The 13,180-nt window shown below is 37.5% G+C and overlaps 1 protein-coding gene across 1 annotated transcript; it reads right to left on the reverse strand.

The window, feature by feature from the left end:
• Nucleotides 1-10,617: 10,617 nt before the first annotated feature.
• LOC122703317 (olfactory receptor 51F2-like) lies at nt 10,618-11,562 on the reverse strand. The gene has a single exon (XM_043917546.1). The coding sequence runs from the start codon at nt 11,560-11,562 to the stop codon at nt 10,618-10,620; it is 945 nt and encodes a 314-aa protein (XP_043773481.1).
• Between the last annotated feature and the right edge of the window lie 1,618 nt (nt 11,563-13,180).

Consider the following 13,180-nt stretch of genomic DNA (forward strand, 5'->3'; position numbering starts at 1 on the left):
GGATGGCATCACTGACTCGATGGACATGAGTTGGAGAAGGAACTGGCAACCCACTCCAATATTCTTGCCTGGAAAATCCCATGGATGGAGGAGCCTGGTGGGCTACAAGTCCAAGGGGTCACAAAGAGTCGGACACGACTGAGTGACTTCAGTTCACTTCACATAGAGTTTGTGCACAAACACATCTCATAACAACCCATCTTATTTAAATCATATGTCTGTTAAATGAGATTATACCCATCACTTCCTGACTTCATGTGATATACAATCATTAAATATTAGTTAAAATCTGTTTATAGAATTAAGTGGAATTTAGATCAGCAGTGAACAGTACATGCAGTGATTCTGAATATAGTAAATAAAGTAAGTTAGCTTTTGGTGGCCCCCAAAAGAAATCCTCTCTTCATTCTCTGGATACTTCTTTTCAACCAGGGTGAATATCTCCAATCTTAATAAGCAGCTAACATTTGTTGAGTCCCTACTAGTGGTTGTGATAATATCATATATAAATATACAGCCTATTTGTAATATCACAACTTGAACTGTACCTTTTTAACTTTCACAACATATAGCAAGTATAAGCCATCGATACAGTTATAAACAGAACAATCTGAGTATAGAGGCTCTCCAAATTATGGGTATTTTCATGTTAATTTTTTGGCATATCAATCAATTTTTTAGGATTTCTCATTCTAAACTTTGATGTATTCAAACATGGATGAATATATTTATTGGCTGAGTTAACTAACTACATGATGAGTTACTAAACTGCCTGAATTTCTCCCTCTCTAAAGTAATCATGATATACATAACCCAAAGGATGATTTTGAGGATTAAATTAATATATGTGAAAAGTTCATGAGGGCACTCAACTACAATGCAAAAGTTCACCAAAATGATACAGATGAACCTGTTTACAAAACAGAAGGAGACTCACAGAAATAGAAAATAATTATAGTTACCAAAGGGAAAAGTGAGCTAGGGATAAATTAGGAGTTTGGGATTAACAAATGTACAATACTATATTTAAAACAGATAAACAACAAGCACCTACTATATAGCATAAAGAACTATATTCAGTATCTTGTAATAACCTATAATGGAAAAGAATCTGAATGAGAATATATACATATATGTATAACAGGATCACTTTGCTGTATTGTCTGAAACTAACACAACATTATCAATCAACTATGCTTCAGTAAAAGTTGCATATCCCTCCCCACTTATCCACGTAGCTTATTATCTGATTTCTGACAGAAGAGATGGAAGTATTATCTGTCTCATATATTAGAAAGTTGTATAGCAGAAGTGTTAGGATAAAAAAAAAAAAAAGGATTCCTTGAGAACAGGAAGATTACTTGTGCAGGAATGAATAAGTTAAGACCACCATGAAAAAAATCTAAGCACGTCAAAAGTTTGTAGCTTCAGATATTTTCAAAATGCCACTAAGCTGTGAAATATAAAAATATTAATAGATAGTATTTAAAGGTAACAGGGACCCAGTATCAAATTATCTTTTCACCACTAAAAGGGTAAGGAATGTAAATTTTTTTCCTAAACACTAAGGAAAAAGTGAATATATAGAATTATCTTTGTAGTGTGAGATAATTCCAACAATTTTCCCCCTTTCTTTTTGAAAAGTCTCATTCTCTTTCATTTGTAGCATTACCACATCAACCTAAGAAACCTTTTCTTAATAACTTTGTCTCACTGTTACAATTTCTCCTTCTCTTCAGGAACCACTTATTGAATATTTGCCTGCCCTCACCTCTCTTTAAAGGTTTCCACCTCTTTAATGGTTCATACCTATAGTTGAAGTCTGGTTCCTTTCTGAGTTTTCAGTCAGCCCTATATTCTCATCTGGAGCTCAGTGTCCTCTTCCAGACTCGTTCAAGTTATAGACAGAAGTGAGTTGCTTGTGATGTAGTGTTCAGATCTCCATTTTCCTGCTGGCTAGAAATCAGTCCTGAATATTCATTGGAAGGACTGATGCTGAAACTCCAATACTTTGGCCACTTGATGCAAAGAACTCACTCCTTAGAAAAGACCCTGATACTGGGAAAGATTGAAGGCAGGAAGAGAGGGGATGACAAAGGATGAGATGATTGGGTGGCATCACCGACTCGATGGACATGAGTTTGAGCAAGCTCCATGAGTTGATGATGGACAGGGAAGCCTGGTGTGCTGAAGTCCATGGGGTTGCAAAGAGTTGGACGCAACTGAGTGACTGAAATGATTACTGGAGACTGGGATTGCTCTTAACTCCCAGAGACTACTCTCAGTCTCAGCCAGGTGGACTTCTCACAACATGACATCTTGCCTCTTCTAATCCAGCAGAAGGATCTCTTTGATGCTTTCTCTTATAAAGGCATACATGATTAAGCTTTGCTTACTCAGCAAAATCTTGCTTTTGATAAACTCAAAGTCAAGTAATCGTAGACTTTATTAATATCTGTAAGCTCCCTAAGTGGTGTCCCATCACATTCATAGCTCCACTCAAACTCAAAGGGAGTGATTTGTACTGACCTAATGTGTAAGCAGGAGAAGGCAATGGCACCCCACTTCAGTACTCTTGCCTGGAAAATCCCATGGACGGAGGAGCCTGGTAGGCTGCAGTCCATGTGGTCACAAAGAGTTAGACATGACTGAGAGACTTCACTTTCACTTTTCACTTTTATGCATTGGAGAAGGAAATGGCAACCCACTCCAGTGTTCTTGCCTGGAGAATCCCAGGGATGGGGTCACACAGAGTCAGACACGACTGAAGTGACTTAGCAGCAGTAGCAATGTGTAAGCAGGGTGACAATATAAAGCTTTGACGTACTCCTTTTCCTATTTGGAACCAGTCTGTTGGTCCACGTCCAGTTCTAACTGTTGCTTCCTGACCTGCATACGGGTTTCTCAAGAGGCAGGTCAGGTGGTCTGGTATTCCCATCTCTTTCAGAATTTTCCAGTTTATTGTGATCCACACAGTCGAAGGCTTTAGCATAGTCAATAAAGCAGAAATAGATGTTTTTCTGGAACACTCTTGCTTTTTTGATGATCCAGCAGATGTTGGCAATTTGATCTCTGGTTCCTCTGCCTTTTCTAAAACCAACTTGAACATCTGGAAGTTCACGGTTCACGTATTGCTGAAGCCTGGCTTGGAGAATTTTGAGCATTACTTTACTAGCGTTACTTTGCCAACAAAGGTCCATCTGGTTAAGGCTATGGTTTTTCCCGTGGTCATGTATGGATGTGAGAGTTGGACTGTGAGGAAAGCTGAGCACCGAAAAATTGATGCTTTTGAACTATGGTGTTGGAGAAGACTCTTGAGAGTCCCTTGGACTGCAAGGAGATCCAACCAGTCCATCCTAAAGGAGATCAGTCCTGGGTGTTCATTGGAAGGACTGATGCTGAAGCTGAAACTCCAATACTTTGGCCACCTCATGAGAAGAGTTGACTCACTGGAAAAGAACCTGATGCTGGGAGGGATTGGGGGCAGGAGGAGAAGGGGACGACAGAGGATGAGATGGCTGGATGGCATCACCAACTTGATGGGCATGAGCTTGAGTAAACTCTGGGAGTTTGTGATGGACAGGGAGGCCTGGCGTGCTGAGATTCATGGGGTCGCAAAGAGTTGGACATGACTGAGCGACTGAACTGACTGAACTGAGTGTGCAAGAGGCAGGAATATTGAAGGTCCTTTAAGAATTCTGCCTACCAAGTTGCCCTGGCCATCTAATCTCCAAACTTCCATAGGTACACCTTCCTCAGTATTCTTTGATTGACTGTCCTTATTTTCCAGCTCCATCACCATCACTTTACATAACACTCTCATCAATTTTTCCAGAATTTAGCAATATTCTCATAAGTAATTTCCTTGCCTTGAGTTTTAAGACATTCTCCATATTGATGCCAAAATGATCTATTAAAAATACACCTCCATGTCACTCCTCAAACAGAGCTCTTCATTGCCTTCAAAATGAGGTCAAAACTCTTTATCTCTTTTTTATAGCAGTCAAGGATCACCCCAGTCTACTTTTCCACGAAGCCTCTTTGCTGCCCCAGGAACCTTTTAATATAGTTAACCTAGGCTTTTTCCACTTCACCAAACTACCCACAAGTTTTTCATATTTTTTATTTAACTGATAGACCGCCTCTTCTCTTTTGAACTAGCCGACATACTTTAGACCCATTACTTGCTGCAGTGAACCATTTGTAAATTCATTTCATTTGTTTACATTTAACATTAAATAGTTACATTAGAAAATATTTGATGACATCACTTTCTCCAAGCCAAGTCAGAAGAAAAAATTTCCTCTAGAGTCACATCCTATTGTATTGCAGCACCTAGAATTGTAGTTACTCCATTATGAATTATTTGAAAATATGTCTCTTCAACAGAATTATCTACTGGAAGGTAGATTTTTGTTTATTCTTCATTATGTTCCCATTACTTTGTTCTATGATGTCCAGTGCAGGAAGAAAACCCATGCTTCTTGATATAAATTAAATCCAAGAGTTGTAAACTGACAAAGAAATCTCACTGAACTCTCCTTCATTCCCACAAAATGTGTGAGTGTGTGTGTGCATGTGCACACATGTGCATATTCGATTTTTCAATGGAAGACTTTGTCCTAATACTGTAGGGTAAACTTTCATATACTTCCTTCCATTTGTTGATAATAATTTTCTCCTTACAAGAAGATAATATTCCAGTCTCACTGTCAGAGTAAGATGCAAGTTCTGGACTGGAATACCTTGACTTCTCACTCTCCTTTAATTACAGAAAGATACTAATATGGTTATTGAGTCAGGCAAGTCTAGATTCAAATGCTGGCCCTACCAACAACTAGATGAGGTTGAACACTGAACATTAGTTTCTTCTCCTGAGAAATGGGTAGCTTATCAAAGCATTAATTTGTAAGGATTAAATAAAATAACATTGTAAACATTTAATAACTAGTCCTTGGGAGACATTTAATAATGGTTAATGAGTATGAGGATGAATGGTGGATGGTATTAATAGTGCCAGCTGGCCTTGCACGTGGTTTTGAAATGTGGTACAACTGACCGACCGGAAAACTAACAACTGCAAGAACATGCTTACAAATCATTCTAAGCAACAAGACATATGGTCCAAAGACTAGTGGAACCCCCCCAGTTAGAATATTATGTCCTCAGAAACACAAATTTCATTGGACCCCAAGAGTACTTTTTGCAGTTAATAAAATATTCCTCGTTCTTAAAGAAGTCAATGTGGGTAAAATCTCATCCTTTTCTCTGAACGTACCAATTCTACTTACACAGTATGGAGGTAAATTCTTTCCAGCCCTGTTTGCCAGAAAGGGGCCTCAGGAGGAGGGGAGGTTTACAACTCAGGGACTGGTGGCATATATAAGGAGCTAAGATGTAAAGTGTATGAAATCTCTTAATCAGAAAAATCCTAGTGGACATTTTTATGGCCCCAGAGTATGAAGCTTCCCAAGTGTTCATTCTCCCTCAGGACTGCCTTCCCTCTCTACTTCATCAAACTTATTTTAGTCATTTCTGTGCAGGGACTGCTATGATCGGTCCTTGAATTTGTATTCCAGTAAATGTTTGTTAAAAGTAAATCTGTGAGTAAAAAATCCAAAACAAACCACTTGCTCTATGTATAGTCTCACCCCTGACCCCGCACTACCCCACACCCAGCTGATAAATATATCAGCCTCCAGTATCTCCTGTGAATTTTGTACATTTCTAACACAACTTTCCTTTTATTTTTCTTTAAAATGTCATTAATTCTTTATAAAGCACGTTAAGTATGCATCACATGCCAGGGTTTTGCGCTGTTATTGCAGGGAATAGAACCGAGTCATTTTCCTCTCAATGCTGAAAGTCCAGTGAAGAAATAGCCATAAACATGATGACAACTGGGCATATTTATTGTGAAGGCATCAAAAGACATATATTTATCCTGCAGGAGGGTCAGCACCAAGTTTGTCAGGAGACAAGGAAGAACAGAGTACAGGAAAAAGAAAAGTGACTAATAGCATATTCAGCATGCCCGGAGCCCTGGATGCAGGTGGGACAGCAAGTGGCAAGTGAACCTAAACAGGGAGGCAGGATCCCTGTTGCATAAGACCTTGCAGGCCTTCTAAAGCATTTGTATCTGAATAACATGATAGAAATTGCTTGGTATGCAATCAAATCTTTCTCCTTTCCTAGAAAAACACATTTCTACACATCCCTATGAAGTAACTGAAGATTTCAGGCATCTTATTTGAGACTCAATAATATACTGCAGTTCCCTGCTTGGTGCAGTATCAACCTGAATGATAAAAATATAACATTTTTCCTCTAGGCCACAATCTCTCAGTTATACAGAAATGTCAATTTAGGAAACATTTTCAAACAAACCCTCAATTAGCCTATGAGGTCTCAGCAGACTACTTGATCACTTACTCTTCCAAATTTTGCATCAGATTAACCAGGCAATTATTTTTAGCATTGCTCAGATAATCTCGAAAAAGCATTTTTTCATAAGGTCTATAAATAAATACAAAATCTATAAAAATGTGTAGACCTCTCTCTAGTTGATGACACTGAATTCACAGAAAAACATAGCTAACAGAAAAGTATTTCCTGTAAGAAAAAAGAAAGACTATCCTAAGGAAATTTTCTGTGAATTGTGTCACTTTAAAAAGAAAACAAATTTGTGTACTTTAAAATAGATTGTGTTACTTTACATATGACTATGGGCTTCCCTGGTGGCTCAGATGGTAAAGAATCTGCTTATAATGCAAGAGATGTGGGTTCGATCCCTGGGTCAGGAAGATCCCCTGGAGAAGGGACTGGCTACCCACTTCAGTATTCTTGCCTGGAGAATTCCATGGACTGAGGAACATGGCGGGCTACAGTTCATGGGGTTGCAGAGTCAGACACAACTGAACTACTAACACAACACACATGGCTATACTATACAAAATCATATAAAATGCACACACCTTGAGTCATCTTTCTTACTACAGTGTATGTTAATTTCATGGGAACTTTCTTTAACACATTTATTTTAAAATACAGTGAAAAATATGGTCCTCTACCTTTAAATTCTCCATTTTCAATACTTCCACTGAGCATCCATGCAATTTGAATCATGATATTTCTGCTTTTATTGCTTATATTGGAATACGTGTTTGGTCTCTTCTGTTAAATAGTATATATTTAGGAACAGGATATAGGCCTAAGAGTTTCCTAGGTAAATGATTTTCCCTTTTCTACATGTTCTTCCTATAGGAAGAGACCACCAACTATGAATCCTCTTATTATCTGGTACAGTGATATCATGCAGAAGAAACAACTGGTTAAAATATTATTTTAGTTTAGAGGTGTATAGTCAGACAGTTGAATGGACACAGAATATATTATGCTAAGTGAAATAAGTCAGATAAAGAAAAATACAATATAATTTCATTTACATATGAAATCTAAAAATATTTTAAATAAACAAACATAATGAAACAAAACTGATTCACAAATACAGAGAACAAATAGGTCATTGCCAGAGGGAGGGGGTTTGAGGGTCGGGGAGGAGAGAAATAGAAGAGGGAGATGATTAAGAAATTGGTGAGGGTCATGTAAATCCATGACTGATTCATGTCAATGTATGGCAAAAACCACTACAACACTACAATTAGCCTCCAACTAATAAAAATAAATGAAAAAATAAATAAATAAGAAGTCACAAGCCTGGAAGGTGTATGAGGAAAAAAAAAAAAGAAGAAATTGGTGAGGGAGATTTCAGATATAAGATAGATGAGTCACAGGTGTGAAATATACACTGTGGGGAATATGTTGTTTTTCAATTGTTCAGTCGTGTCTGACTGCATGAATTGCAGCACACCAGGCTTCTCTGTCCTTCAACCATCGCCCAGAGCTTGCTCAAACTCATGTCCATTGAGCCAGTGATGCCATCCAACCATCTTGTCCTCTGTTGTCCCCTTCTCTTCCTGCCTTCAATCTTTCCCAGAATCAGGGTCTTTTCCAAAGAGTTGGTTCTTCACATCAGGTGGCCAAAGTAGTGGAGCTTCAGTATCAGTGGGGAGTATAGCCAATAATTATATAATATCTTCTTATTGTGACAGAGAGTACTAGACTTATCATGGTGATTTTATGGAAATATCAAATCACTATGCTGTGTAGCAGGAACTAACATAGTGTTATAGGTCAATTCTACTTCAAAAACAAACTCTCATAGGAAAAAAAAAAAAGCATTTTGGGGTCACCAGACATGGGGATTGGATGAAGGCGATCAAAAATATAAGTTTCCAGTTAGATGATAAAAAAGTACTAGGGATATAATGTACAACATGATATATATATATATATATATATAATTAACACTTCTGAGTGTTATCTACAAAGTTGTTAAGAGAATAATTCTGAATTCTCATCACAAGGGAAACAGTTTTTTTTTTAAATATCTTTATTGTTGTATCTATATGAGGTGTTATTGTTCACCAGACTTACTGTGGTAATCATTTTGTGGTATATGTAAACTAAATTATTAAGATGTAAATATTAGCCTTACACAGTGCTGTGTGTCAATTACTTCTCTGTAAAACTGGAAGAAAAAAATGAACAGTTTCAAATCAATCAGGCAAGAGAGGCCTAACTAGCTGTAACAAAAAGATTTTTTTAATGCCACCTGAAAGAAGGGGACAAAACAGCAATGCCAGGAAAATATAATAAAATGAAAATATATTTTAAAACTTAAAAAATCAGAGAGCAGGTGGATATTTCAATCAGAGACAGAAAAATGATTAAAAACTATAGCTAAGGGTTAATCATGCTGTTATTCAGAAATGAAAACCTCTTATAAAAGTGTTACTACAATATGCATGATATCCTATAGGTAGCTTGTTAAAATGCAAATTCTTGTATTCCATCTGAGGAGCATCTAAGTACTTCTATGGGAGAGGAGGGAAGTTAAGGAATCTGCACTTAATAAAAGAATTTCAAGTGTTTTTGATGTGCTTTACTGGACTACACTGAGAGCAGTGAAGGATGCAATGGAAATGGAAACAAGTGAAGTTGCTCAGTCATGTCCAACTCTTTGCAACCCCGTGGACTATAGCCCACCAGTCTCCTCCATCCATGGAATTTTCTAGGTAAGAGTACTGGAGTGGGTTGCCATTTGCTTCTCCAGGGGATCTTCCTGACCCAGGGATCGAAGCTGGGTCTCCCACATTGCAGGCAGATGCTTTACCCTCTGAGCCACCAGGGAATCCCATGGAAATGGAAAGTGGATGTCATAATCTAAATGTATCCAGTGGGCAGTATGAAGACAGACTATGAAGACCCTTGGTAACAAAGAGCCTGTGGAAAGTGAAGAACAAACAAACTGTGTTTTTAGAAAGCTGTTAAATGGAAGTTGATCATTTTGCTATCTGTAGTTAAAAAATAGCAACAACAAAAACCTCATTATTGAACATTTTTAAAGTATAGGAAAGTAAAGAAAAAGTATAACTAAACCAATATTCAATTATGAAAAAATAACTAACTTTGACATTTGGAACATATCTTTCCATACCTTTCTAACAAATGTACTTTGTGTCTGTACGTGTATACTTGTGTATATTCAAATGAAATATACACACAACAGTGATAGTACACTATATTTTAATCTTTTCTGTTAATATATATGTTTATATCATTATCTACCTTTTTCATGATAGTTCATGTTTTATTTTTCAGATATTTTGAAGTAGATGTTCAGTTTCTAAATTATCATATAAATTACAACATATAACAATGTGCTGAATGTCACAGCATATCATAACATTCTTGCCCACTTTCCCCCATTAGACATATATTTAGAAGATGAATCACTGGACATTAAATACTTAAAGTGTTAAAAAATTTACCAAAGGGTCTGAAGAACTCTTTTAAGAAATAGAAAAATACCATTTTAATTCACATTTCCTCCTGTTTATTGTACTTATTCATGATCCTCTATTTGGGGGAATAGTAAGCATCTCCAGTAACTGAGAATTGCTGAAAATTAAACTTTGCTGCTGATCAAAATTATATCAGACTTGCCTTGATAGCTATATACACTAGAGGTGCTGAGACTGTTTTGACTCCAATTTATGGTTTAAATTGGGGCTTCCCTGGTGCCTCGGATGGTAAAGGGTCTGCCTGCAGTGGGGGAGCCCTGGGTTCAATCCCTGCGTCAGGAAGATGCCCTGGAGAAGGAAATGGCAACCCACTCTAGTACTCTTGCCTGGAAAATCCAATGGATGGAGGAGCCTGGCAGGTTACAGTCCATAAGTTCACAAAGAGTCGGACACAACTGAGTGACTTCACTTCACTCATTCATGGTTTAATTTGTCCTTTTACAGACATATTTTAAGCATGATCCTATTCCATGCCAGGTGCAGTACTTGTGAGAGGCTTACATAAACACAAGACATGCATCCTGTTCTCAAAGAATTCAGTTTAGAACTCTGCATATAGTAAGCTAGTGGATCATCAGAAGAATAAAGCATGTATGAACATATTTTAATGAATCATGGTAACTTACATGAGGGAATGATCAAACATCAGTCAGAGAAGACAACCTAATGAAAGAATACAGTGGAAATGGCTCTAAATTATTTTAGAAAGAACCATTTTGACCATGGCCTTCTGAATTTGCTTTGTCTTCACACTGTAGATTATGGGATTCATTACAGGAGGGATGAGCAGATAAATGTTGGCAATGAGAGTATGCACAAGGGGAGGGGCGTGCTTCCCAAATCTATGTACAAGTGACAGGCTGATCATGGGGATGTAGAAGATGGCAACGGCACTTGTGTGGGATACACACGTTCCAAAGGCCTTTTTCCGCTCCTCTGGGGAGGCAATGCTGAGCACGGAGTGGATGATCAGGACATAGGAGAGGAGGATCAAGACAGAGTCCAAGGCAGCAGTAGAGATGACAATGGCCAGACCAAATGCACTGTTGATCTTGGTGTCTGTGCATGAAAGCTTCATCACATCAGGATGGAAACAATATGAATGGTGCAGAATATGACTTCCACAGAAGGACAGACGCTTAAGGAGAAGGAGTAAAGGAACCAGAGCTGTTGTCCCCCTAATAACAATTGCAAAGCCCACTTTGATGATCCTTGAATTGGTTAAGATTGTGACATATCTCAGTGGGTTACAGATGGCAATATAGCGGTCAAAGGCCATTGCAAGGAGTACCGAGGACTCCATTAATGTGAAACCATGGATAAAGAACATTTGGCCAATGCAGGCATCAAAGCTGATTTCTCGGGCATTGAAGCAGAAAACACCCACCATGGTGACCAATGTGGAAAGGCACAGTCCTAGGTCCGTGAAGGACAACATGGAGAGGAAATAGTACATGGGTTCATGAAGGCTTGACTCAGTGATGATGACGAACAAGATCATGCCATTCCCCGAGATGGCAATGACATAGAGACAACAGAATGGGATGAAGGTCCAGGCATGGTAGGTTTCAAAACCAGGGATGCCAGTAAGAAAGAAGACTGTAGAGTAGAAAATGCTCTGATTAAAGGATGGCATGATGAGTGAAGGAGACAAATTTCACTGGGAAAAAGGAGCAAATCCTGCAAAAACAGGGATGAAAGAGGATTTCATGCTTTCCACATATCATACAATTTAGGATCACTAATGAACTGTGTCTTGTTCTTAAGTGTAAGTGCATTATTATTTACTTTTATTAGGTTTAGAGTTGATCTTGGTTGACTTAGGGGAAGAGACAGAGGACTAAATCCAGAGCAGTTGAGTTTTATCAGAGCCTCACTTGTTACCTCTAGGCTTCAGTATATATCTATGTACACGGATATAAGAGGAGATTAGATTAGATAATGGTAAGATATTTCCCACATCTATGATTCTATGGTTATGGACAGATAGAGTATTTTTACACAAATCTAAGACAACACAAAAGGCAATTCTTCCTACTTCTCTTCTCACTTTCCAAGACAAAAACCTTAAGAGGTCCATTAAAAGTTTTTGCATATCCAATGAAAACAGTATAGTTAAGATACTATTATATATTTTACAGAATAAAATATGCAAGAGGTAATGATAAAAATGAAATACTAAGAAAAGTCATTCAATCTGTACAAATAGACTACAGTGTATATAGTTGGTAAAGCATTTATTGAAGTAGTAACTGTGAATCTGATAATGTAAGGAAAATTCTCCCTGAAGAAATATGGCTTAAGTTAACCTTAACAAGAACAAATGAAGTCATTGCAAGCAGATAATAATTGGAGCAAAATTATCTAAGTGTGACTCTTAATATTCCATTATTACAAAAGAGATATTAAAAATGAATTGATGGGTTTAAAGGTAGGTCTGTGGACCTTCAGAAAGCCTCATTAAGACAGATGTACATCCAGATGGTGGATGATGACTCTGAACCATCTTCTCTGTTTGAGGATATGAGCATATATTCAACTCAGATCAATAAATCTTTAGGATCAAATAAGTTCCTCTGAGTGTGTCCTAAGTTTTATGATACCCTATTTTTATCTGTGGAAAGAATGCTTGGTTTTTAAAGTATGTGTATATCCTCTCTCATTCATGAATGTGTTCCTTCAACAAATATGAATGAATAAATAGCTGACAAACCAAATTAGAATCAGACCTAGCACTCCAACATGGTTGATACATGATTTGGGAAAAACAAATATTTCAGTGTTAATTAATTTAATGAGTTTTTCCCAGCCCTAAATGAGTAAGGAGTGGCTTCAACTTCAGTGGGAATAACTGGTTATAGAACTTGTGATGAAGAGAGCATTTGAGAGGAGAGAAAAATGTTCAATATAGGCAGCCTTTGGAGGACTTACTGAAAAAAAAAATGACTGGAAAATTTGAATTAAGAGGAAATGCATAAAAAATTAAAATTCATGGATTTTGAGTTAGCCCTTGGATCTCAGCTGCAAGAAAGGCCTCACTTTGCCTTGCAGGAATTAGAATATGCATTCTAAACAAAGTATTCCTGCCCTGACAATACGGATTGAGAGTTAAACTGACACCTGAGTTGAAGTCACAGGAATAGTGAAAAATATCTTAGAAAAATAAAATATAAGCAGGAGGAGGCCTGAAAAAAAAGGCCTTGGGGAATAGCAGTATTTAAGGAAAAGACAGTAGCACCTTCTATTGAGACAGC

The sequence above is a fragment of the Cervus elaphus genome, chromosome 1 (genome assembly GCF_910594005.1).
Source record: "Cervus elaphus chromosome 1, mCerEla1.1, whole genome shotgun sequence".
Classification (NCBI taxonomy): domain Eukaryota; kingdom Metazoa; phylum Chordata; class Mammalia; order Artiodactyla; family Cervidae; genus Cervus; species Cervus elaphus.